The sequence below is a fragment of the Amblyomma maculatum genome, chromosome 3 (genome assembly GCF_055883805.1).
Source record: "Amblyomma maculatum isolate TAMU_Amacu chromosome 3, ASM5588380v1, whole genome shotgun sequence".
Taxonomy (NCBI): domain Eukaryota; kingdom Metazoa; phylum Arthropoda; class Arachnida; order Ixodida; family Ixodidae; genus Amblyomma; species Amblyomma maculatum.
In genome coordinates this window covers 211117089-211143732 of record NC_139346.1, presented here as the reverse complement: position 1 = coordinate 211143732, position 26644 = coordinate 211117089, and the positions used below count along the sequence as shown (strand labels likewise).

Genomic DNA, 26644 nt, shown 5'->3' with positions numbered 1-26644 from the left:
GCTCACGACCTTCCCGAAGGGCCTGTTCCTGAGCTACGCCGGTCTACAAGAACCAGAAAGCCAGTGGAGCGCTACGGCTATTAGGGGAAGAAAATGCTGCAGACAACAATGCTGCAGATAACGAGCGCATGCGTCGATGGTTCCTCTTCCCTTCTTCCCCTCCTTTCTTTTCATCTCTATATGTTTCCGAGCCGGAAATAAAGTGTCTTTTCACTCTGCGAATCTGCCTGGTTATCATCGCATAGCGGCCGGCCTGTGGCCGGTAGAATGCAACACCCGGATTTCTCCTAATTTCCCCATGTTCATGACTGAATATCCCACTTTTTGCCGCGAATGTTTGTTTGTAACTTTTATTGATTGCTGCTGGCTCAGCGTACCGTTGGGTGGTACTCCGGTGCGACGCGTTGAGGGCTTTGCCACGGCTTGTAGGGGAGTTTTAAACATTGAAGGCAGAACCTCCACTAGATGTCACGACAACTCTAAACGCCACAAACGAAGAGACTGGGGGATTGCAGTAAAATTAACTCTATTGACCTGACATGCGCCCTCAAAATAACTAACTCTTCGGCAACGATATCAGCAAAAGGGTTCGCTGCACTCATCAGCGTTCAATTCGATGGTTTAGGTTTATGGAGTTTAACGTCCCCAAGCAACTAAGGTTATGAGAGACTCCGCATGAAGGGCTCGGGAAACTTCGACCACCTGGGGTTCTTTAACGTGCACTGACAGCACACGAGCGCCTAGCTTGCCTCCATCGAAAAGCGGCCGGAATTCGATCCCGCATCCTTGGGCCTAGTAGTCGAGCGCCCTAACCACTGCACCACCACGGTCGGGCCAGTGGTCAACTTGAAGTTGATGAAGAAATATCAAGATAAAGTAGCAAGAAAGGACTAGAACAACCTGGAACATTGCGGAAACGAACGTGGGTGCCTGAAATCATTCGCGAGACATCGAGGTGCATTTTGCGTGACAAAGAAAATGATAAAGCCGCGTCTCGGTGACACTGAGCTTAAACAAACAGAGAAGACAAGATCTGTGCTGTACACACAAAGGGATAAGACCGGGCAACAAAAGAAGATCACTAGGGTTCGTGACAATTTATGTCGGCCCTGGTCCGACCTTTGCGGGCATTTTTCGTCCGTGCGCTGCAGTGGGTCTCTGTATGGAGAACCCACGGGCTCTCGCTCGGTTCCCAATGGCGGCGTGTGGTTGTTCTTTCTTCTGGTTTCTAATCTGTTGTCTCCATGATTTCAGATTTTTTTCACATTGATCAACAAAAAATGTTTCATGCGCTTTAATCGGTGTTAGTGGTATATGCACGTCATCAGTTCTCCGGTAATTCAAGCATTGCTGTGACTTTATATGTATTCGCGCGTGCAGGTGCGCGCATGTGAACGTGACGTGCATCACGCTGCCATCACTTGTAGCGAGGGAATCGGAAGAGGTCGGTCTCGGCGCTCTCCCAGACGCCTTATCTCAAGTCGTCTGGGCTCGGGATTCACGATAGCCTCGATATCTCTGTCTCAAAGCAGCAGTCAATCTGGGTTTGCCGAGTTTACAAACACGGCTTCGCTTGCGAGGAGGAGCTGCGTGTAACGAAGTCGCGGTCTGCTTCGAATAGAAACAAGTCTATCTTTGGGAGAGAGCCTTATAGACCGCCGTGGCTATCCCGCTGAACATGGGCGCAGGATAACAAGCGGAGTGTTATAGAACAAGAGTCTCGCCGGCGCCGTAAAGCGAATGACAAGCTTGACGGGCCGGCAAACAGGGCGGGCGAGTGCATTGTACGAGAAATCCCCTCGCACTGCGAGTGTCACCCTAGGAAAGAGGCTGTTTTGATGATAGTCGGACAGAGCATCCGTCCTTCCGGTCCGCTCCGTGCCTGTTGTGCCTCTTCCCGGATAAAAATCGTGTGTGTGGCGTTTGCCGTTACGGGCGGAGCTGGTTGCGCAAACACGGCTCAAACGAGTGGCCGACTGTGACCCCGTTTGTTCGTTGCGCGAAAGCCACTCAAGGCTGCAGCAGTCCCTGTCCGCTACTGCGGTGAACGCACGTATACCACTGAGAGGAGCGGCGAGTGAAGGTCACGCGTGCATTGTGGCACCTCTGGATGTCGACTGCTAGGATATATGCTCAACTATGCGGATGCGAAATAACAGAGTCAACAGTGGTCGTCCGTCGGGTGGCTTCAAATCACGTCACGGCCGTGCTAGGTGCGCCAGGCTGATGACCACACACTTGGAGCCCACTGCGATTGGAGATCTGCTGCAACAGACGCATATTGTGTGAGTTTTTGGCTATGCCGTATTGTTTTCATTTTTCTGCTGGGCCTGAGAACGCAGCCATAGTTCGGCGCGAAGTTTCCGTTTAGTGGGGTGGCCGAAAACCTCGCTGAGACTAGTTTTGAGAACCGTCCAGGGAGAAATATCAGCCTCAGGAACCACAAGTTGGAGACGTCAGTCAAATAGAAGATGACGTTGGTGGACTCGTCGCTGTCATTACAATGATTGTAGATATGCTCACACGTTTGTAGGAGGTCCTCCTCGTCTGTGTCATCCGTGTTGCCCTACCGCACTGGCCTGGAACAGATCCACACTCGGCCCGTTTACCGCCGTGGTATAAACACGGTGCACCGACCCAACAGTGAGCCTTCGCTACAGTGTTCAGCGTCATTTGAAACTTTTGTAACAATGTCGAAGACCTAGAGGCCGCGTCACCGGTTTGTGACATCCAGGTGTCACAAACCAAAGCCACTGGTCGATCGGGATAAGTTGCGCGTATTCCACTGGTTGTTTGGAGCAACTCGGGGGTGCTCTCGCTCGATCTGCCGACCAGTCGGATCTCGCCGGAATTTCTAGTCGGCGATATCGTCTGTTCTGAAGATTGTGGGACTTTTCTTTTTCTTTTTTTTTTTGTGGTTTTAGAGATATCGGCAAAGGAGCATCATTTTTTTTTTTTTTTTTGCGCGAGTCTGTCGAAAAACGTCCACAGAGTTAAAATCATGCATAGGAAAGCGCACTCTCGCCTATTAGTCACAACGCAGTTCGGCACTGATGCGACTTCAACTTCTGGAGCCGGCTCACCATTACTTCCACCGTGTACACTGCGTGTTCCGCTGGTCGACCAAGGTTCGTTCGCTCTGTTAAGGGTTTAGGCCGTTCTATTCAGATTCGGGCCCCTAGCTCCAATCGACCAGTGGAAATTGCCATTAGTGAGCCGGAGTTGGAATAATCGCCTGCTTTGCCTTGATGGCGTGATAAAATATCGAATAATTGTCGCGTGGTGGTGGCTAAACAGCTTGCCTTTTTCATGTGCTACGGTGTGGGGCGATATATCTTTCTTAAAGAGTCAGGTTATCATGCTCCCATGTTACGTGCACGCTCCCTTGCTTATCTCCACTATCCATTCATACTGGCGCGAAGAGCATGGCGGCGGGCTTGATACAGCGTTGACTCGGCCATTGAAGCGTGAAATAGCATCGTCAGCACTATACTCGGGGACACTTTTTCTTGGCAATGAAGCCGAAGCTACGGAGCAGAAACGCATCATCTTCCTACCTAGCTGAATATAGTACCTAGTTACATGAGCAGTTTCTCCAAAAACAAATTGAAGTCATAGCACCAGTTATTTGCGGTATATTTTTTTTATCATGGAACCGATTTTCCGAAATGAATCTGTTATGCCTAAAACACTTTCTTTGTTCCACCGGGTTTTCTCGTCTTATGTCTGTCGCGCGCGTTCCGATTGTTTTCATTCGTCCACTCCGCAAGTGTTGGAAGCGTTTTCACCAGACAAGATTCGAGCCATGTTCAAAAAACGCTGGCTGTCGAAGCAAACAATGGAAATGATCTGCAACTTCTATGCAGACCAGAAGCCACGCGGTCGAACTGCATGGCGGAGTGACACGTTTAAAGTCCCTGCCTTTGCGCCCACCATTGCCAAGAAAAAGTGTTTCCGAGTATATACTATCTAGGCACGAAATAGACAACTGTAATACTTTTGAAGGAGGCAGCTTCTATCGTTGTGTTCTCTGAAGAGTTATTCACTGGACCGAAGATGGAACGAAACCAAGATAGCGCACTTCTGCTATAATGTCTGGCATTTGCAAGCACTACACCTTGTCTTCACAAAATCATAGACGCGTGGGCCCTCATATGCATCGCAGCGCCATAGACGTAGATCCATCATTCAGTTAGCTAGCGTTGGCAGCTAGCTTGCACGTGCAGTAGTCTATAAGTGCGAATCACATTATCCATTTTCAACTTCAAGTGTGCAACGGAAGCGGGCTTGGATTTTCAGTGCACGCAAAAAGCAAATGTATAACTGCTTGTAAGCGACGACACACGGAGTATAATCGTTGATTCGTAGTAACATACTGTTAGTATTTTGCATTGGTTTGACATGAGGGCATGTTTTCTTTTCAGTTATAATAAAATGAAACGAAATATCTGTTTGCCGACCTGCATTCTTCGTCTGGGCGCAGATAGGTCCACTTGTGAAACGCTGGCTAGCGGACCGTGAGGGCTCCGCCTCAACCCTTTTTCTGTTCTTGACTTTTTTTTTTCTCTCACTTTGCGTGCTTCTACACCTCGTTCTGCCATGAATTCTGGGTGAGTAAGTAATACAACTGTACCTTTCACATAGCAAGGAGTTCTGCGGTAAACTTTCTCTCAATGTTTTCTTTACCTCAAGTTTAGCGTGCTGGGAACTGCTTTCGGGAAGAAAAAGATATATAAAAAAGCCCCTGCTGCGATCGCAGTCAAACCCGCTACCACTGTTTCCCTGGAGTGTGCATTTAAAACTTTGCTAAGGCAGTAGCTGTTGCTCGCCGCGAAAAATATATGGTCAGTAAAGCAAGAAGGTTTTTTTCTGTGATTGTCATTGCATCAATGCTTCTCATGCCGATTTTTAAATAGCCAGCAGCTACAGGTGCTGTGAGATTTCCTTCCCATCAGCATTTGTTTTTGTGGCTCTTCTTAAGGCCGAACCACATAGCAGCGTTTCTTCGGCGCAGCGTCAGCGTCTCGGCTATCGGCGTCGCCGGAGGAGCGATTCTCGCCCTTGAAGCGAGGCGACGCTGAAAGACGCAGGTATCTGGCGGTGCCAGATGTCAGCGTCGATGCCGGAAATGATTCGCAGGCGGGGAACAATGACAAACCACGCGTGAGCGTTTCCGCGGAAGAAAGAGCTGCTCTTTTGTCCGCGTGCATGCCTGCTCCTTTGTTCCCCTTGCCTCCCCACCCTCCCCAGTAAGTGCCTGTCGTCGCTGAATAGGAAGATTTTAGCTACAGATGGGGGACAATTGTTCGAACTTCCAGGATTCCACGCCAGTTCATACGCCGTCATGTATTTGGGCACCCTCTCTGGCGCGCGCCGAGCGACGACGCTTGTAGACGAGGCGCTGACGCGACGCCGAAGAAGCGCTGTCATGTACGCGGGTCTTTGGTGTATACAATAGTTCGGAAATAATTGACGTTAAACTCGGTAAGCGATCACAAGCCTAAGCAGAGAACCCTTTTTGCAAAGTTGTAATAAAAAAATTAAGACGGCAAATTGGGTACCTAAAGCATACGAACCTTCGCTATGCCCTGGTACGCGAAGTGCAGCAACGCATTACACCACAGAATACAGCAGATAAAGTGCGCCCAACTTCCCCTTTATTTTAAAGCTATATCTGTGTTTATATACGTCACATGCTTGTATGTTTCATCCAGTGTTCTGTCGTCGTTGCGGTTATCGTTCGTGCTGCTGGCATCGTCTGTGTAGTTTCCGGGGTTCGCCCCGGAGAGTGGTGCAAAAGTTAGCTCGGTGGACTGCAGTGTCTGCAATTTTTGAATAATATCCGCTCAATACAGTCATTTCTTGTAATGGATCGGGAAGCAGTAAGGTCCATGGATATCTACAAAACCGCGGTACGGCGGACGACCATGTCACGAATCAGGACCTCTTCAAATTGAGGACGACGCACAGAGCTGTGGAGCGTAAAATGATAGGTGCAACTTTGAAATACAGGAAGCGTGCATAGTGGGCTGAGGAGCGAACGCAACCTCCTGACACTCTAGTCGAAATCAAGGAGGAATGGACATGGCCAGGACTTGTGTAATGCGAAGGCAAGATAACCTTTGGCCTCTAGGGTGACCAAGAGAGTACGAGCGTAGCAGGTGGCAGTAGAAAGTTGGGTAGGTGGATTAAATTGACGTCTACACGGGGATTGTATAAAAGCAGCTGGCACAGGACGAGGTTGGCGGAGTGTCGGCAAGGCCTCTTCCCGGTGCTGTCAGGCTGCTGCTGATGTTTCCGTGATGCGAAGCGGAAACTGAGAGAGAGCTGAACGGTGGCGGCACAGGGCTCGCGAAGTTTCGGCACCTTTACTGTGTTGCGCCATGAGTTCTGTCGATTCTGCACACGTATGAGCAGTTTCTAACGCAGAATAAATTTAAGGGCCGTTTTTCGAGATTTCTTGTCCTCAGCTTTCGCGGGGAACATTTCTTTTTAATGTCCACACATCGAGCCTGAGAAATGAATAAAAGAAATGCACCGAAAGGGTTATCTCAGTAAGGTTCGGGCTTGTCACTGCCTGATCTTGTAATCTCTATGTCAGCAATCATGCTTTGACGGACAAGTAAGATTACGACTTATCCGTCATTATTGCCGTCACTGAATTACGCTATCAACATCACCATAATCTATGGTGGGTCGCCTGAAATGCTTTCTGCTGCGTACAGATACAGCGGGAACTAATTGGACTGCATTTCTCTGGGCGCGAAAAGTGCTCGAGGTCACGACTTCGTTGTTTCGAGCAGTGTTATTTATCACCTTATGGCGACCACCGAGGGCGCCTCTGCCCACGCTTCCCACGATTTCAGGAGGCGAGGGTGGGTTAATTAAACCACGGCTTCCACAGAAGCTCACGCCAAGGACATGTTTGCGGTCCCGGGACGAAGATGTGTCCTCAGAACGTGTGACTCCAAAGCAAGCGCTTGTTCGGCCATGGAAGAGGCAGCAGGGTCCCATTCTTCTCTGCTGCAAGGTCTCACCTGCTTACGTGTAACCAGTCCTGGCTGCGCGAAACGCAATCCAGCGACCTCCGGCCATGCTTGCCTTCGCGGCACGTGTCGTTCAGCGCGCGGTTCGCTCCCGCTAGGAGCAACCCGAGCGCCGCGCTGTTTGTTGTATGGAATCAAGTTCGCAGGCCAGAACGCGTCATGGTAATCAGTGGGCCGGCTCTGTAGGTCGCTGGTATGCTGACCTGTAGATCTGTCTAGTAACTTGCGTGTTGGTATTGCCGTATAGTACTGCAACTCCACCTGTTGTGACGGTGCTTTTATGTTTCTTTGCGTCTTTCCCGCACCGTTTCTTTATTTTTTTTTCTAGGCCTTGCAAAGCTTTAGTGGCAGCTGTGACTTTGACACGAGCTGTTGCGACTTAGTTTTCTTTGTGTGTTTTGTTCCGCCCGTGTTTTCCTCTGGAAGCAAATAGCGATCACCTATTAAAGTTAGGACCCGCAACGAGGTAGTCGACGTCATCTGAATGTCCTTCAGACCTCTCCCCCGCAAAAGTCAGCTACACTGAGACAGGCAGTGACGCTTTTTGTGATCTAGAGGGGGACGGACGCATATACGCGTAAGGGGTTACCGACCGCCGAACCAGCTGTTACTGGCAATATATTCCGGCCCTGTGGTTTAACGCGCTGACTGTGCGGGCAACAAATCGCTTTGACGCTGCCGGTGGTGCCGCTCCTGGTTAAATAGCTGATCTGCGCGTCGCTCGCTCCATTTTCTGTGGAGTCGAACCGCGTGACATGCGTGTGCGCGTAGCCCTAGCGCCTTGGGGACTGTGGGGCCTAGCGCGTGTGTGGTGAGAGAGAGTTGTGGACTTGAGCGTGTATAGCTGTGCATGTTGTTGACTTTCTCCTCTTTGCTGCGCAGGGCCCAGCGCTGCAGCCCGGGGGCAATGCTGGCGCGGCTGTTCTACGCGCACGGGCGCGTGTGCGCGTCGCACCCGTGGGAGGTGATCGTGGGCTTCCTCACGCTCACTATCTGCCTGCTCTCCATGGGCTCCGCCTTCCTGGCCGGCAGCAAGCTCTGCGGATGGTCGCCGCACTGCCAGATGAAGGAGGTGCGCTCTTTTTTGCGCCCACAGTCTTCGCTTCCGGGTGGTGCACGCGTACTGGACGGACCCCTTTAGGACCCACATGCCAGTTTTCAGAATTGCGGAGTTCCTCCCTTCACTTGACTTGGAACGCTGCATAGCAATGCAAAGCCAGCCATGGAGCGCGGCTCATAACAAAACCCGTATTGGCGCGACACCAGTTGAAGAGAAAACTTCGCGTCGGCGTTGTAGTAGTCAACGTTGTGAAGGAAAAATTGCGAGCATACATCTGGCATGTTGTAGTTGGCTAGTGGCAGGCGGCCAAGTTGGCCACGCAGGCTCATTCATACGGGTTGGCTAAAACGGGGATTTACATCTGTGTCGGGTGGTCTTTCACATAATGTGGTAGCTTACGACGACTGTATGTCAGTGAGTATGTGTAAGATAACGAGGGTAGCCGTGTCGTTTTCACGTGCCTGTGTTCCTCGCGCAAAGCCTCCTTTTAATACAACGAGTGTCTGTCGCCATGCATAAATCCGGGGATATGTATCAGCTGGGCTATCGACCCATTCAGCGTTTTGTTCGAACCATCCCGTACAGCTCCGACAGCGCGTACTGTGCTGGCGGTATCTATGAATTTAATTCACCGAAACCTGTTTCCTGTATAGATAACGAGCCGTCTATTGCTTACGCTCTTGCAGTTATTTAGTTGAAACTAATGTGGAGTAGGAAATGGCACACACGAAACGGTATGTTTTTTGTCAGGCGGCTTGGGCTGTTTTATGGGTCCACAGGGGAAAGCACAGCTGGAGTTTCCCGTACGCGCCCGCAAGTGTATCACCAGCTGGCCTTCATGCTGACTGGCGTGTTTTATCTGCTAGTCATCAGCAGTTGATTAAGCACAATGGATAATGTAGAAACGCATTCCACGAATTTTGAGGATGTTTACCTGGTCCTTTAATCCGATCATTTCTTTTCCCCCTTTCAATTGCCGGTGCCGACCACTTGGCAACTGCCTTGCTTATGACGGTCACCCGGTCACAGTTATGCCGGTTACCCGGCTTTACGCCGGAGGCTTGTTTTCAAAGGCAATCAGAAACAGGATTATCGTTTCAGCCTCGTGGCAATGCTATTCGTTATCCCGTTTTACATCCTGGGGTGTGCTACACTTCGTCCGTTTTGTACCCGGTTAAATACACAGTCATCGAGTCGTTTTTCTTATTTAAATTATATCCTGATGGCTTCAATCTGGATGCTAATGACGTACGTTAATTTTGCTGAAGAACTTTTCCCTTAAAAAAATAAAAAGAGTGGCCAATAGAGCATAACAAAAATTTAAGTAAAAATAGATAAACGTCACTCATGCCATTGTCGAGCGCGAAAAGTTGTGCTTATATGGCCGGCATTTCTGTTAAACGGCTGTCGCCTCAGGAGGACAAAGGTATGGACGTGGTCGTGATGACTGTGACGCGCTGCATGGCCCTGCTGTACGTGTATCATCAGTTCCGGGTGCTCTACAAGCTGGGCTCCAAGTACCTCATAGGTGAGTGCGGCAACGCCCTACATGCTCGCGAGCTTTGTATTGCATCCTTTGTCTATGACCGCGCGAACATGTACTGGCGTGCTGCTCTTCTAACGGCTTATTTGAGGTATTACATCGCAAGTCATATGACAAGCGATCAGTTTTCGCTTAACTGCAACCTCGCACCGCTGTTTATGTCGCCATAATTTTGAGAGCAGTCAACTTTTGCAAGTGAGCTGCCTTTTGCTTTGTTGGTGGAATCCAGTTCCACGCAGGTTGCATGCGCTAAGTAGATATATTGCCTTCAACAAACGTCATTAAACCATGACCAGCTGGTCCACATCGTGTGATCCTCAGAACAGACGCGAGCAATGATGGTGATCGGTATATACTTATGAAAGGGGTGACAGACCGCGCTCACAATATTTTATTAATTCATGCCGCCTATTGAATTGGTTCACGAACAAAGTTACTGGAAGCGTACAAAGTAGAAAAGTTTTTCTAGCTTTGACAACTCCTCTAAAATAATGTTAATTGGCACTGAGTCGCCTGGTGTCGGGCACACACCTCGTCCGTGGTCTGGGTGAGATGGATCTTCTCGTTTGGCCCATACGGCAAACGTTAGCGTTGCATAGTTGTATTTAGGAAGCGCCCGTGCGTTGCGCGATGCCGTTGCAGTTTAAAGGTCAGCCGCCTATTTCGGTGTCCCTCCAATTGCGACTCGGGTGAGCGCGACAGTTGCGACATCTTCTCTTTTCCCGTAAGATCATTTGCTTGCATCTATACTGAGCTGAGCGCGAAGTCTAAGAATGGTTTGTTCAAAGAAAAGTAAAGGAGCACTGAGAAAAATTTCCCCTTTGGAAATCCACAACAGTGCATCTCATTCTCCGCAATGTGCTACACGTGTTCGCGTGCCGAAAGCATGGCGGACGTAACAGTAGTAACCCTATGCAGATGTTAATTAGGTTCGACTGACCAGTCGAGGGCTCATTCACTGGCTGATGCGTGAACAGATTAAACCATGTGGACTAATTCACGCTGCGCAACAGTGTTTAAGATTGGCTTGTATCGTAAACGTTATATTTCGCAGTACGTATATACTAAAAAAAACAAATCACACAATTGATGACCTGTCACTCATCATGCACTTCTTCTGTATAATAGCTCAGACAAAAGTTGAAAGACCGCTTTGCCGGACAACTAACACTTAAAAATCAGATATAGCGAGGCTGCCGTGGAACGAAATCACACCCTGTCTACTTGATTGGCGAAGGACGCCTTGGTTTGTTTTCTGGGGAGAAGTGGACGCCTGAACCGCTCCGTGAGGGAAGGAGCAAAAGCAAAGGGTGGATATGCGGACGCTGAGAGAAGGCGCTGAAGGCGCTCATCCATTTGGTGCGCCTTACCTCTCGCCATGGATACATAATTGTTATTCCATTCTGTCATTCCGCTGTACTGATTCAAGCTTTCACACGTGAATCAAGGGCAACGTGTTATTGTGACCACGATCAGCCTACCGGATTGCACATCAAACTGCTTTATTTCTCTGAAAAGAATGTAAATGAAATGCGTAGGGACGCCTATAGCGATTAATTTAAATGCGAGAAACGCCGTGGTCTGTGCTTATTTCCCGGTTCGATAGCATGAGCAGGTAACCATGAATTTCCGCGGCTGCATGTTTTAGTAGTTTCGGACCTTTGTTTCTCTTCGCCATCTCTGACAGATTGTAGTTGTCTTTTCTCTAATAAACTCCTCTTGTACTGTTCACTTGCAGGAATAGCAACCATTTTCACAATCTTCTCCAGCTTCGTGTTCAGCAGCAGCGTGGTGAATCTCCTCGAAGGCGACCTGTCTGAACTCAAGTGAGTGGCGGCGCTGCGAACCGCAACTGATTCTCTCCGTATGTCCGCCGCATGTGCTTGTCAGTGCCTTATACACACGTTCTGTCTCGTTCCATGAGTGCCAAAAGCGGTGAACTGAGGGCGCTGCGGATTGTGCTTGTTGGGTTTCCGCGCCAGGTCGCGAGTTCAACCCACTGATTGCCAAATCGTGTCTCGGTGGGATAGTCACGCGATTTGTTTTCAGCGGTACCCATATGGGCCGGCTTCTTGCAGCTTTGTATTTACGGATACCCTCTCTAAGTGCTGTGTCCCTTCATCAAAAATCTCATTTCAGCCAGCCGAGTGGCGGGGCGCTTGGCACAGAGTGCGCGCATAGCAACCAACCCGTCTCCCGTACGTGCATCTATACGCCACAGCCATGGTCCTAGCGTCCCACAGTTCTGCGTCACTCTTTCTCAGTGCTGCGTTGCATGTAGTTGTCGCCGCCACTGGAGGGCGGTTCTTGGCTGCCTAAATCGTAGTAAATCGCGGTCCTGTTTGACACTTTTACCTCTACCCATTGGGATCGCTGCCTCTTGCTGTAACTTACTGTAACTAACCTTGTTTCGACGACCAGTTTGAGGCTGCCTTTCAGCACAGGGTTGGAGAGGGCGTTGAGAGAAAATACATCAACGCGCTAGAGGTAGGGTCGAAGGAAACTCCGGCGGTGGCGCGGGTGGTGGTGGTGCAAATTCTTTAAAAGAGATTTTCGGAGCTTGAATTGACTCCACTACATAGTCAGTACCCAGAGACACCGCACGGCGAGGCGCAGTCTTACACCCGCTCCCTTTGAGCCACCAGTGTGGAGCAGATGAGGATGACGCGGGAGATCAAGGAGTAAGTGCGGGCGGCAGAAACGAAGGAGTGGCTCAGTGGAGTGACGGCGAAGTCCACTTTAGCTTTCTACTGTGCCGCTAAAACCACAATCGGCAGGGAGAGTTGGTATGACGACTCCTGTGGCAGCGGCCTGCTGGCTGAGGCCCGCTGCGGAGTGTTACGCACACGCGTGGGGCGCGCCCTTTGTGGAGCAGAGGAAGAGACAATCAGCCACGTGGTCCTGGAGTGCCCGGCTCTGTCTCCTTCCACGGGGGCATCGGCACTCCTTACTGCCCTGGGTTTCAGCGACGATGGTGAAGCTTCGGCGGAGGCCAACCGGTCTGTGGGGGAGTACACGAAGAAACGCTTGGAATGTTGGTGGCGCCGCGGTGCGGTGCGGAGGGCTTCAGCGACTGTTACCGACGAGCAGGCTGATGGATGGGACGTTTAGGTCGTGGTTATTTGTGTGTGTGTTTTTTTTTTAATTTATTTATTATAGAACTGTTTGGCTCCGCCGCGTCGCGAGGCGCTGGCGACCCGTTGCAAAGGGTACAGCTACCATCACCACCATCGATTCTAGCTCACTTTAGCTCAGAGCTTCATTCGGATGACGACGCTCCAGTGTCCTAGTCGCGGGAGGGAAGACCACAAAACTACTAGCTCTACGGCGAAAGAAGATAGGGCAGCTCGAAATGCCGCTCTAACCGCCGCCGGGAAGTGGGTGTGGAAGATGTGTGCTGTAGTGGTTAAGTGCGTACTGGGAGAGTTGGATGCCATAGAGTGTAAATAAAGGATGCAAAAAGTTGTCGTTTCAGATTCTTTTGAAAGTTTTAACCATTTCCCGTAATTTTTTTCACTGTTAAGGCCAACTGTCCACTCTCCAGTCAAAAATATTTTGTTCCCCGGTGACTGTGAGACTTCGCCCCCTGAACGCAAGGGCGCAAAATGTTTTTGAAAAGAGTAACTAATAACGCAGTTACAGCCACCGTAATCACCCGATTCTGTCGTGTTTCTCTCCTCCTGTTCCCTCGCAAAGGTTTTTCTCTCTCCTGCCCGGTCGTTTAGCCTCCGCAAGGCAAATTCCCCTTCCTCCACCGCGTTTGGCGGGAGGTGTAGTAGTAGTAGAAAACGTTTATTAGCCTGGAAAATGAAAGACTCGAGGAAAAATTACAATGGTCGGTGTTTTCATTTCAAAACTACACTGGCCTTGGCTGCCGCTCTAGCCTGTGCAACGAGTGCGCGCTGCAGTTCTAGCTCCGAGCTGAGCAGAGAGGTCTCCCATTGCTCCTTCGTTTTATATGTTTTGATGTCCGAGGGTTTCGGGCCCTTGCATCCCCATGTGATGTGGTATGTGTCGGGCCTATCGTCGCACCATGGACAGTCACCTTTATGGCGCTGGGAAAACTTATGCTGTGTTTGTGGAGATTGGGGAATGTATCTGCCTGGAGTTGCCTCCAGTCCCGAACTTCCTGAGCATTTAGCTTCTTGTGTGGAGGGGGAAAGTGCTGTCAATGCTGTCTCAGGAAGTGGAATCGTGTGCTGTAAGTGGCGGAAACTTCGGGAAGAGAATTTGAGTCGGCGTTGGAGCCCGCTCGGTTGGTATGTCCTTGAGCTAGTGCGTCCGCGACCTCGTTGCCCTCTAATCCCGCGTGACCAGGCACCCACGTGATCTGATGTTTTAGGGAGGAATTGGCGCTCAGCGAGTTGGTGGTTAAGCCTATAAGTTTCTTGGGTACTCTTCCTGCAAGTAGGAGCCGACAGGCTGCTTGGGAGTCTCCTGAATCTCCTCGTATGAGTTGTGTACTCCAAGAGCCTCGAGTTTGGCGTTTGAAGTATAGGTAGGAAGGCCAAGTGCATGTTTGTATGGAGTACGTAAGATGACATTTACTTTGTTGAGTTCTTGTCGAATTAATGTTAGATATGGTAGGCCATATGAAATGCGGCTTACCACGAGTGCTTGGATGAGGCGTAGTGTGTCCTCCTCCCGCATGCCTGTCCGGTTGCGTACCACTCTTCTGATCATTTTCGCGACTTGCTGCGTTGCGGTCGATAGCAACTTGATGGCGTGGGTAGCTTTTATGTTGCTCTGGAGCCATAAGCCGAGGATGCGGATTTGTCGGACTTCTCGGACGGGGACGCTGTGTAGGAGAACCTGAATATCTCCTGGTGACTTGTAGCAACGTCCTTCTATGCGGATGATCTTGGCCGCCAGAGAGCCTTTGGTAGTCCATATAGTTATATCATCGGCATACAGTGTAAATCCAATGCTTGGAACGGTTTGAAGGCTTCTGGCCACACCAATCATGGCTGTATTTAAAAGGAGGGGGTAGATTATCGAGCCCTGAGGCGTACCTTTGTGCGGCATGACCTGGGTGTCCGAGCGTGTGTCGCCCATGCCGATTGTAGCCGTTCGTTTTGACAGGAAATTTTGAACGTAGTTGAAGACGCGTTCCCCGAAATTAAGGTTGCTTAGTTTTCTTAGGATGGCATCGTGACACACGTTGTCAAATGCGCCCTTGAAATCAAGTGCCATCACAATGTGCTCCCCTCCGCTGGTAATGTGCGCCAGGCCTTCCTCCTTGAGTAGAAGGAAGGCGCCTTGGGTTGATAGCCCGGATCGGAAGCCGATCATGGAAGAAGGGAAGAGGTTGTTGTCTTCAGTATAGTTTTGAAGACTAGTTTGAATCACCCGCTCGTATAGTTTGCCCAGACAGGACGTGAGCGAGACAGGACGGAGCGCCTCGATTGTGGGCAGCTTCACTGGCTTCGCAATGACGATGATTTCGGAGTGTTTCCACACTTGAGGGATGACGTTTTTTCCCCAGAGCTCATCGTTAATGTACTTAATTAGATCCTTAATTTGGTCCTTGCTGAGGTTGCGTATTATGGCGTTCGTGATTTTGTTCGCACCAGCCGCCGTATTACGAACGCAGGATCGCGCCGCAGCGTATACTTCTGCCGTCGTTATGGGGGCATCCAAAGCTCGATTCGGTGTGCCCTAATAGTTAATCTCGCTGGGTGTTGTAGTCGCAGCGCCTATATATCTGTCGCCAAGCGCTGTGAGAAGATCTGCATCGTCGCCCGGGAACAGGTGGGAAATTCGCTTGAGAGAGCGGGTCGCTTCGGACTTAAACTTGGTCGGATCTATTAGGTTTCTGAGAATTGCCCAGGTTCGAGATGTGCCCAGAGTGCCTCGCAGAACTGTTGCCCGTTCTGGTGCGAGCGTTGCGCGGCGTATGTTTGGGCCTCTTCCGTGAGCGCGGCTATACGGACTCGGAGGTGTCGGTTCAACTTTTGGCTCTTCCAACGGCGAACGAGCTTCGCGCGCCGATCCCATAATTTTAGAAGGTGCCTGTCTATTTCAGATATCTCGTTTGTGCGCTGTAACACTTCGGTTACGGTGCTGTGTGCCTGGCGAAGGGCTGCAGTCCTGAATAGATGCTATGGGTCCCGATGGGAATTCTGAGTGGGCGTGGCAAAAAAGAAAAAAAAAGCGGGCGAGGGAGCGTGCGCCGCTGGATTCAGTCCGGCCGTGGCGAGGGAAAAGCGCACAGAGAGCGCAGACACCCATTCTTCACCCTCAGACAGCTAGACGGACCAATGGACGTCGTTTTAGACTACGACGTCATCCTTGCGGCTCGTAGAGAAAGGAGGAAGCTGGTTTCCCGACAGGGAGGATGAGAGAGCTTTGATTTGTATTTTTGCTGCTGCGCAGACTATCTCCGGTACCTGATCGAAACATTGGGCTCCTTTGCTTAAAAGGTCCGTCCCTGGACAGCGGCCCTTCAAGGCGTGGGTCTGTGACTGAATAAGAGGATAGACAGAGAAATACTGCGCGCTAGAGAGAGAGAGAGAGACATCAGAGGCATACAAGTGAGGGCAACGTTAGAACCCGGTCCTGTGCTAGCTGCATCCATTTCTCAATTTCATCTGGCCACCTAACTTTCTGCCGCCGCTGTTACCTTCAGAAGCGCACGGGGTGAGGTTGGGACGTGTGACTTAGGATGGCATGAGAAGCTACCGAAGACGTGCAGACTTGCGAAGCGGCTCGCGCAAACGTACAATTAGGAACGTCAACTTCGACTGTGGGATGTGGTCTAGCTGCTGCCCGCGTTCTCAAACACTTGCTCGGGTATATCTACCAGCGAGTGCATCAACGCAGCGATTTTGTGTCAGATAATTTAAACTAGGGAGCCTACACAAAAACCGGTACATGTAGGCTCCCTAATTCTAAGCATGTAAAGTGCGAGGTCAGAAATGCTCGGCCTCTCCGGTGTGAAATGCTTTGGGAAATGAGCGAACTGAATGGCGCTCTCGCCAAGTTGCCCTAGCGCCGTAAAAATTCATCGATTGTCATAATCGAATGCCGGGAAGCGCGATAAAACTTTTCTTCCCCAGATGCTATACCTATATAAGCTATAAGATAAGATAAGCCTGAGGGTAGAAGCAGACAAGCACAAATGAGAGTGGGAAAGAGAAGTTGGTAGGATGTTTAGGTAGGATGCGGTCAACAAGCCCTCTCCCCCTTCCCTTTCCGCGCATCTTGAGCGTCGCCGGCGAAGCGGGTTAAATGTCAAGGGCGCACTTGCGACCCTCCGGAGTTCGGCTCCATACCTTTCAGGTCTGGGCGCTGCCTCCGCCGAGACCGAATCTGAGCACAGTTTACGCGTTGTGCCCAAGTGCGACTAAGAAGGCCGAGGCGCTCGCTCCCTCCCTGTTGCCACTTCGTCGTTGTCGGCATTTACCACGGTCGCATTTCCTCGACGGCCGCTTTCCTTCCTCGCGCTGCTACTGTATTTTTTTTTTTTTCCCCGGTTGTGCGAACCGTGATTTCTTTCTTTCTTTTTCCCGTTCTGGCGCCGACACCCTGGAAACCCTGGAACCGGGCGCGTAGCGGCGCGGCAGGCTCGTACTCTACGACGAACGCGGTGTTAAAAATGGGGGAAAGCGCGAATATAACGCCCGGTGGTCCGCAAGGAAAACCGTTGCATTGTGCAGTGATGTTTCTGTGGCAGAAGTGTGGGCGATCAACCAGGGTTGTTTCCTGTCCACTGTAGATGCGGCAGAGCCATTGAAGTGCCATGCCACATTTGCATTCCAGCGTCTGCTGGCTGCGATTACAGTGATCTGACCAAATAAGACAGGTGAAAGAAGAGAAAAGTTCGGTAGCTACTTCCTTATTTAAGCACATTGCTAAACGTGTTGGCTGTGCTTATCAGAAACTATGATGAACCAGCGTGAAATAAACTGAACTTTTGTTGGTGCAACATTATGTTAGAATTTCAGCCAGCCCAACAGCAAGTCTTACTGTCACAAACAGAGTGCAAGGGGGAGCCGTGTTGTAGTGGCAGCTTGCCTTAACATGCATTTGGACTGCTCCTATATCCAATATTAAGACCTCCTGTCGCTCTGCGTACCCTCTTGATTTGTATGACTCTTTTCTTTGCAGAGAGGCACTGCCATTCTTCTTGCTTCTTATTGACCTATCCAAGGCTGGTCTCCTGGCCCAGTTTGCCCTCAGCTCCAGCTCGCAGGTTTGTGAGGCACACCTTTTAAGTGCTTTCAAGATAGACTTTACACTGCACAATGAATCCAGCAAAATTCAAATAATGTTTCGAGATGCAAATTCACAAAGATGTAACTCACATCTTATATTCTTCTAGCATGTATTCAATAACAGCATCATTTTTGCACCCCTTCAGAACTTGCAGTATTGCTTTATTTCTCATAGAGCACCATTTTTGGTGCTATCTCAGTATTATGCATCTTACTGCAGAAAAATATTGCCCTCGTAATGCTTGTGAGCTGAAAATGGTTGATAAAGCTTATGAACTGGCACTGAACTTGCAAGGTGAGTAAATTTAGCTAATTTTGATTATCCGTCTTTTTCACAAGGTAGATCTGCGCATGCGCACACCTTCCTTGGTTGAAAATGAACCAGTTCTTGGCCTCCGCAGTCGGGGAAGCTGGAGCTGATCACAAAGGGGGGGCATGAGTAGTTCGTATTCATGACAGGTGCACGTGATAGATAGCGGTAGCTGTCAAGTACACACATTACAGTTTCGGAGGCAGTGGCGTCTCCATAGGGGGCTTTCAACCAGTAGCAGACAAATTTTCAACCACTCCCCAGAGGGTGCCACATCTTGTGAAAAAGGTGGATTTATGAATATATAGGCGGTATGCAGAATGCGCTGCCATCTAGCAGCCGCTGCTTGCAATCTACCATGTTGGAGGATAGCCCCTGATAGTGAAACACTGATCTGTATACTGGCATCACGCGTGCTCGAGCTTGTTGGATAGCCCCTGATAGTGAAACACTGATCTGTATACTGGCATCACGCGTGCTCGAGTTTGTTGTTGCTAAGGGTGTTCATGTATATTTCTCCTTGCCTTGCTGTACACAGAGGGGGCACAATGATGCTCAGGGAAAGTAAGGGCACTTGATTCGAGCGCATTTGTGTTTATCATCCGTCCACAATCATCGCCATCTGCGACACAACTGTTGCAGCACCGTCACCTCATGTTGATCGACAACATTGTGCGGCACATTTCTATCGCTAGGTCATGAAATAGATAAAACAAAAGCATTTTTTTTTTTAGAATAAAGAAAATATTGTAAAAAGCATTCTTTTTTACAGCGATTAAATGCAAAGTGCTGCAATTATTGTCTTCACTAGGGGCAGTCATGGTCTGCTGTTTTGGTGCAGGCCGCAGTTTTTCTCAGTTGCCGCTGCTACTGCTTTACGACTCAACGGTTTCACGCATGATTAGTTTGTTGTCCAGTGACGTAAATACAGGTCGATGATGAAAATACAGCAAAGACAGAAATATAGGCGAGTGCAAGTGGGTACACTGAGCATCCATTGCAAGAAGAATTTGTGCTACACAATGTCAATCATTTCTCTTGTCGCAACATGTTTCACTTTTTGTGCTTGTTCAGTGTAAAATCATGGAAAGTTTATTTGTGGAGCGACGGCTTGCTTGCAAGTGGTGAATTTGTTGTTGTGCTAGAGCACCTGTCAACACTGCCCACAAATGAGAGCAGTAGTGCAAAGTTTAATTTACACTATAAATAGTGTTGTTCAGTTTGTGGTAAAACCTGATTTTATATAATTTTGCACCCCAAACATGTTCACTTAATTTTCCCCGATTTCTGAAAAGAAACTGTGCCAGCGGAACTACTCTACTGCTGAGTCGGTCATTTGATGACTACCAACCTCTATTGATTTCCATGGCCGACGATGTAGACTCGCTTTGCGAGGAGTTTAATGAGCAGTGCTTGCTGGAAGCAGAACCAAGCAAGTGTTGAAGTCATGGACTCTAGGCACGATGCAACTGTACACTACCTCTGGCTAGCAAATGTGGTGTTGACATTGTTGTGCCCAGCTAATGGTAGCTGTTTCCACAAAAAACCCGATTCTCTCCTGTTATCAAGTTGAAAAATATTGCCAGATTTTTATCTCCTGAATTTAAAAGCATATAATACCTGGAAACAATAAACTCTAATTATGAACAATTCTTGGTCACTTCTCTTTAATGAAAGTGGCTCAGTGGTTATGGGGCTCGGCTATGAACCTTGAAGAATGGCTGGTTCGAGTCAGGCAGGCCGCGGGGGTCACATTTTGATGGTGGCAAAATGCTAGAGGCCCGTGTGCTGTGTACGAGTGCTAAAATGAATACGGATCATAAGGAAGGCCTCCAACTGGTACCATAGTTTCAACTTGTATCGAATGTGAATGACGCTCGTAGCAGCCTTTAAAAAAATGCGTACATAAACTGTTCGCCGCTTATGATCGAAACTTGGACATCCACTGCAGCTTCAAACCAGCAAGGATAGGCCAACTGACTATTTTTTATTCATTTTTGCAGCCGTAATTTGCCAGGAAAACAATTATATGCGCTTGCCATGTGAGCATTTGCTGCACATAAGCTATCATAAAACAAGCTTCAAGCTAGAGCAGAGTAGGAAGTGGCCACAGCATCCTCTGTCATGATGCCGTTCCATCGGTTTTCCTTTTCTCTGATAGATGGCAGCAGTTTTGCATAAGGCCTATGGGATGATGCCTGGTGAAAATTTTAACTGGGCAAATTTGCTTAAAGGGCAACTCCGGAGGTTTTTCAACATTCTAATACCCTGGTAAAAGTTTTACTGTAGGTTGTCCTCTACGCCTACATGCAATCTACCAAATTTTGTCATTGTGCGATAATTCATTCACGCGCAACACGATTTTAAAATGTGCAGTTTTCGTAGCTTCAGTTGAGAAAATTTCTGTGGGCAACACTGCGTTTGTGACGTCACAAACAGTTCACCGGTGTTACTGGCCACTGCCCACACAATCATGAAATTTTTAGGCTTGTATTAGGCTATCTCAGACATTTTATGTACTCCGTCATAATTTCCACACATTATTTCCAACATCCATGTGTGAATGCGAATGCTTTTTCAATACAGTATGTGACGTCACCGTTTCTTCGACTGAAACGTCGTTTCTGGCCATGAAAGCAGTTTCGGTTTCGGTTTGCTGTTTGTCCTTTAACAATTTTGAAACGTGGTTTTTTGTGTGGAGCTGGGACACATCGAGGAATATGAAGCGATCAAAAACTCAAAGTGATGTAAAAACCACCAGAATTGCCCTTTAAGGTACGATTCTCAGTTGAGTCTATTTTTGGTTGCCAGTTGAGTTCCAGTTGTAATCAACTGGGAATGAACCAGAGATTCTGCCTTTAAACCAGTTTGGCCAGTTAGATTTTTGCCTGGCATGATATTGCACTTAAATATGCAGGCATATACAATAGATGAAGAGCAAGAGTCAAATACTGCTCCATCACATTCTAGTGCACCTTTATGAGTGCTGAAATTTTATGCTGTTTTGCCGCGAGGGTTAGTTCTGCATGAAGTTGTATGTTAAAAGGTGTCGTCCCGCACTTGTGGCAGATGACAGCTTTACCTCAGTTTGATGAATGCATTGAACAATGCTGTTTTTGCAATTATGTTAGCAACTTGTGTAGTAGTTCTGCGAGCCCAACAGCGATTTTACACTTTGTACCTTTGAGTGGCGTGCCATGCATTAGGTGAGGGTTACATGTGAGTAAAGCGCCACAAACTGTGTTGCTTATGCAGGAGGAGGTGCGAGAGAACATAGCCCGTGGTATGGCTGTGCTGGGCCCTACCATCACTCTGGACACCATTGTTGAGACGCTGGTTATTGGCGTTGGCACGCTGTCAGGTGGGTATCCACCACATTAAACAGCTTCTTCATGATTTTGTGTTATACCATCTGCGTTTGCATTTTGCCCGTGCGCCACCAACATCAAGTGGTGCAGCATTTTATGCCTGATGCTGTTCAGAAGTGTGAGAGTCTGAAACGTCTCTTGTCTCTTGCAGGTGTAAAGCGGCTGGAAGAGCTCTGTTGTTTTGCTTGCATGTCGGCATTGGTCAACTACGTTGTCTTCATGACATTTTTCCCAGCTTGTTTATCTCTGGTCCTAGAGGTAAGAGAAAGTGCCGTGACTAATAAACTACACTCGGGTGCAACTTATACTGTAGAACTGTCCGAGAAACAGTAAGATTGTGCTAGGTTAGTTTTTGATCAGTTTCTTAAACCTCCCATTGGAGTTGAACTAGTTTAATAAATGCATAGTATGCATGCTACACAGCTAGCTTATTAGGCTGATAAGGTTTCCTTCTACACAACAGCTTGCACAGTCAGGTCGGTGTTTGACTGGTGTCTAATAATTTTTGTTACTTTCAGCTGTCACGAGACAGGGAGGAGGGTCGCCCCGTGTGGCAGCTAAGCACACTAGCCAGGGTCTTGCAACAAGAAGAAGAGCAGAAGCCAAATCCTGTCCTCCAGAGGGTCAAGATGATTATGGTGAGAGGCCTTTGCTGCAGAGAAGAGGGTGTGAAAGAAAGTGTACAGGATAAAAAAAAAAATTGTTGCAGAGTTTAATGTTCCAAAGCACCACATTGAGTCTGAACATGCACTGACATTGCATGGCAAAAAAAAAAAAGAAGAAATGCATGGAAAAATAGATAACATGTCAGGAATCCTTAGGCAGTGCAGCAAAAAAACTCCAGAGAGCTTTTTTTTTTTGTTATGCGTCCCCTGATCTTGCCTATAAAAGTAACTGCATTTTGAGAGGGAGTTCGACTTTTCATTCTCAACCAGAATTGAAGAATGAAACTGCACCAAAGCCATTCTTTGAAGTTCTGTTTCAACTGGTAAAAGTATCTACTTCTGACATGGGACGTCACAACAAAGCTGGCCATTCTATAACATTTTCAGTACGCCACTGGAGAAAATTAAGAAAATGTAGCAACCAGGAACGCAGGGAGCAAACAGTGTCTTTTGAATTTAATATATTGTGTTTGAGAGTTTTGAGCCACCGCTATGCAAACTTGTCCATACTGTTGCTGTAGGCTCCACCTCGCTGAACAACTCATGGAGCACCAAACATAAAAAGCATGAAAGCGTCATATTCTGGTTTGTGGAACAATCAAACGGTAGTTTCATTGCTGCCGTCAGTTCACGAACTGCATGATGGGCTCTTCAACACCAAGTTCACTGAGATTATGATGACAAAGTATTTAGAAGCAAACTGTCATTTACATTTTTGCCTCACAGCCATATCATTTAACTTTGACTTCTTTAATTTTTTAAAACTACATGACTTCCTCTTGCAAAAATTCTGCTAATGCAATCATTCTTACGCTAATTACTGTTACGAGATGCTTGTACATAAAAAAAATAAAAGGTTAAGATAAGCTCATTGCCTCTGCTTGCACGGGAACTTGATATATTTTGGCGTAAAAAAAAATGGCTGTGGCTAAAGGTACGTCGGACGGACCCGATCAATGGTCTTAAAGGTACGTCCGACGGACCCGGTGCGTTTTTCTTCGGGATCCGTCCGACGGATCCGGGAAATATTTTTCAGAGGTACGGCGGACGGACCCGATCGGTACGGTTCTTCCGACGGACCCAACGCATTTTTCTCCGATATGGGCCTTGGGATCCGTCGGGAAAGCCGGACGGATCCGAGATCCCCAGATGTGGTTGTAGTAGCAACAACATAGTAGCCATATGTAGCCAAATCGAAGTTGGTATGAGGTGTACGTGCGAGGTGCAAGAAGTATGTACTACATACTGCATGCGTGAAATGTGAAATTACAAAGAATAGTACAGTGGCAAGAATAGTGCCTAGAATGGGTGATATACTACGTGATGGCATGATGATAGGTTTGCGTGAGTTGGACCGCGGCAGGGTGGCAAGCGCAAGCACATGTAATCGCGGTGTTGGCCAGCCCGCGGCCCGCACGCCCGCTCATTTGGTCCTCATTATTATGTGGATTAACGTCTACGACGGTCGTTATGTAATTATGTAGTTTTGATTCTTCAAAGTTTCCTCACTTCCATCTGTGATGAGATGCGTCACGTAACGCATCGCTTTATGCACGCATTGAGGTTTGGTGCTGCAAGTTCTACGTAGTACAAGCGGCGCTGAAAAAGCTGGGCACCACCGGCGTGTCTCTAGCCCAAGCATCGCGTCATTCGTGTTTGTTGTACAACTGGAGGTGTGGTTTGTGCTTACCGTGAGATGCTGTGATTACGGATTACGTCCTACTAGAGTGCTGTGTGAGACTACGAAGAGTGCTGTGATGAGTGCGCCGATGTCCGGACGGACATCAGTGTGTCCGTTTATGATCGGCGATGTTGCACGTGCATGTCAGTGTTTATTAGGTGCAGTGGTAATTTATTTACACGCGCTGTGCAACAATCAGACGAAAATAAGTCATCGACAATTTGTTAGCCTGTACTACAGAGCTCAAAACTCGGAAAATGGGAATGCACATGATGCAGTTTTCGCATGTTGGAGTGGACCGAAAAATAAGTGCCCAGCCCACACCGCCGGAATGCGCATTACTACAGGTGAAATGGTTCAGGTTTCTGTAAAATAGCTGCCTGGCAGAGCACCTTTCTAAATGTTCAGGATTTGTACTATTGTTGAAGGCCACTTTATCATTAATAAAGGAACGCATATGCTTTATGTGTTAATGACTAGTGCTTTTTCAACATATTATGTTCATTTTTTTTTTTCGTTTTTCCTTAGTTTCCTTTGTTTTTCATGCTAGACAAACACAAATAGTACACTTTTAAACTTGTCAGTCCAAAGCTGAACATGAATATCTGCCATGCACGTGACAGCTTTAATGCTAGAAAGGTTGACATGTATAGCATGTACGTACATGCTGCGACATCTTAGTGGCACGTTAGGCTACTTGCCCCAAGGTCGTGATGTTTAATACCAGTGATGGCAGTCGCACTTTGGTGCAGGTGAAATGCAAATGCTTCTGTTTTCTGCAAGATGTCAATGCAAAGTACAAAGCCCGGGCAGTCAAATTAGTCTGGAGCTCTCCACTACGGTATTCTTCATAGCTACATATGTCACTTTAGGATGTGAAACCCTACATGCCACAGGTAGGCTGCATTGTTTCTTAGATTTTGTAACCTCTCATCTATGTTTTGCAACATTTGGCTAATTTTAGTTCCCAAACAGTTGCTAAAGATGAAACCGAAGCAGTTCTTGGCATGGTTTGCTGCTTAGATTAATTTGCTAATTGCAGTTCTTTGAAACTTGCATCAATGCTGGACAGTTCAAATAGCAAGCAGTTGAATTACAGAAATGATGTGGATCATGCATTTCAGTTCTGACAAGTGGAAAGTAACGGTCCCCTCCTTGCATGCATAGATGCCTTTAGACAAATACATACTCGGGTGTGTGATTGTGACGCATATCAAGGGTCAACAGAAGGCCATGCGGAGCCAGTGTGATATTCTTCATGAAGGCTAAAGTAAAATTGTACAACAGCTGCTGTACCATGCAGAAAAAAATTGATCATTTAGTTTATGATTAACTGACCATGAATAGCATCTTACTCAGAGTATGATGTGATATATATCTGGTTTAGCATCCCAAAATAACTACGGCTATGAGGAACACAATAGTTGAGGGCTCCGGTATAATTTCGACCATCTGGGGTTCTTTTACATGCACTGACACCGCACGGTGCATGACGGCCTATTGTTTCGCCTCTATTGAATGCCCCTGCTGTGGCTGGAACCAAATCTGCATCTTTGGGTTCAGCAGCCAAGCACTCTAACTACTGAGCCAGCACAACGGGGCCAAGTATCAAAATGCATGCCATTACATTTCCTTCTAGCCTGTGGTTTCCTTCACAGAACTAATGTATACAAGGAAAAGTAAATGGCAAGAAAACACTAGTTTTATTGCACATTATATTCACATTTCAGCAAACATTCTCTAGGAAGAAATTTCTCGTAATGTTTTCATGGAAACCATGAACAAAACAAAACAATGCACTTACTCCACTCGAATTATTAATGGGCAAGGTTGCATCTATGCTACTACACTGCACTTATCACAAGACCACAAGCCCCATCTGCTTTGGCCAATCACTTGATGAAACTAACGGAGACAGATGTCACACACCACAGACTGGTCGTCTCGCAACATATCTCTGCATATGTTGCATTTCAATTTCATGCCTTTCCACTTAGTTTCAACTGTTGCCAGCATTACTAGTCACCCATCTTTTCTGAAATTCCTTTTTATGCTGTTGGGATCAGCATCCTTGTTAACGATGGTCTCTGGCATTTTGGATGCTATCATTTTCACATCTTCCTCATCTGGAAGAACGAAGGAAATGACAAGCTTTGAGCAGACAAAAAATTAGGAGACTCCTAATCTCCACCTGTAAGGGTATGGTGTGCCAGCGTTAATAGTTCTTGTCTGCAGATCCCACTGTGGATTCTCGTTAATTTACATGCCCTTTGCTACAAACATTATTACTAATTTCTTAATTCATGTTTCTGTTACCTCAGATACACTCATTAGCATACGGTCGTAGGCTGCCCTGTTAGGTGATAGACAACCTGGCATAGACCTCTGTAAGCCTCAACCTTTCTTAATTGGAGCTGAAACGTTGAAGCTGAAATATTTCAAATATAACTTTGTAAGCTTGGCTTAACAGCTCCTGCCATGTCGTGTGGCCTCGTGACATTTGGCTCGTGGCACTTTTGGCTTGTGCACAGGGGTCATCTGTTAAATACTGGTTAACATGCATGAAAAATACATTTTCACACAAACTGGTGGCAAATGGTCAAGTGGTGCACTGCAGATTCTGAAATGTATACCTATATTCATGCAAGGATCGCATCATCACATAACATGATCAAGAGTTCTATCAGTACCTGTAGTTACATAGCATTTCAATGCCCATTAAAGGACCACCTCAGACAATGGTTGTTGTTATCTC

At 47.9% G+C, this 26644-nt stretch overlaps 1 protein-coding gene across 2 annotated transcripts in view; it reads left to right on the top strand.

Annotated features, from left to right (window-relative positions):
- Hmgcr (HMG coenzyme A reductase) overlaps window positions 1-26644 on the top strand; it is a 109588-nt gene that overhangs the window by 57507 nt on the left and 25437 nt on the right. For both annotated transcript variants that reach the window (XM_084599535.1, XM_084599534.1), the window contains 7 exons: window positions 7929-8118; window positions 9523-9634; window positions 11388-11475; window positions 17759-17843; window positions 21431-21536; window positions 21695-21801; window positions 22062-22181. In XM_084599535.1, the coding sequence (XP_084455661.1) occupies window positions 7954-8118; window positions 9523-9634; window positions 11388-11475; window positions 17759-17843; window positions 21431-21536; window positions 21695-21801; window positions 22062-22181 (783 nt within the window). In that variant the 5' untranslated portion in view covers window positions 7929-7953. The remainder of the gene's footprint in view (window positions 1-7928; window positions 8119-9522; window positions 9635-11387; window positions 11476-17758; window positions 17844-21430; window positions 21537-21694; window positions 21802-22061; window positions 22182-26644) is intronic.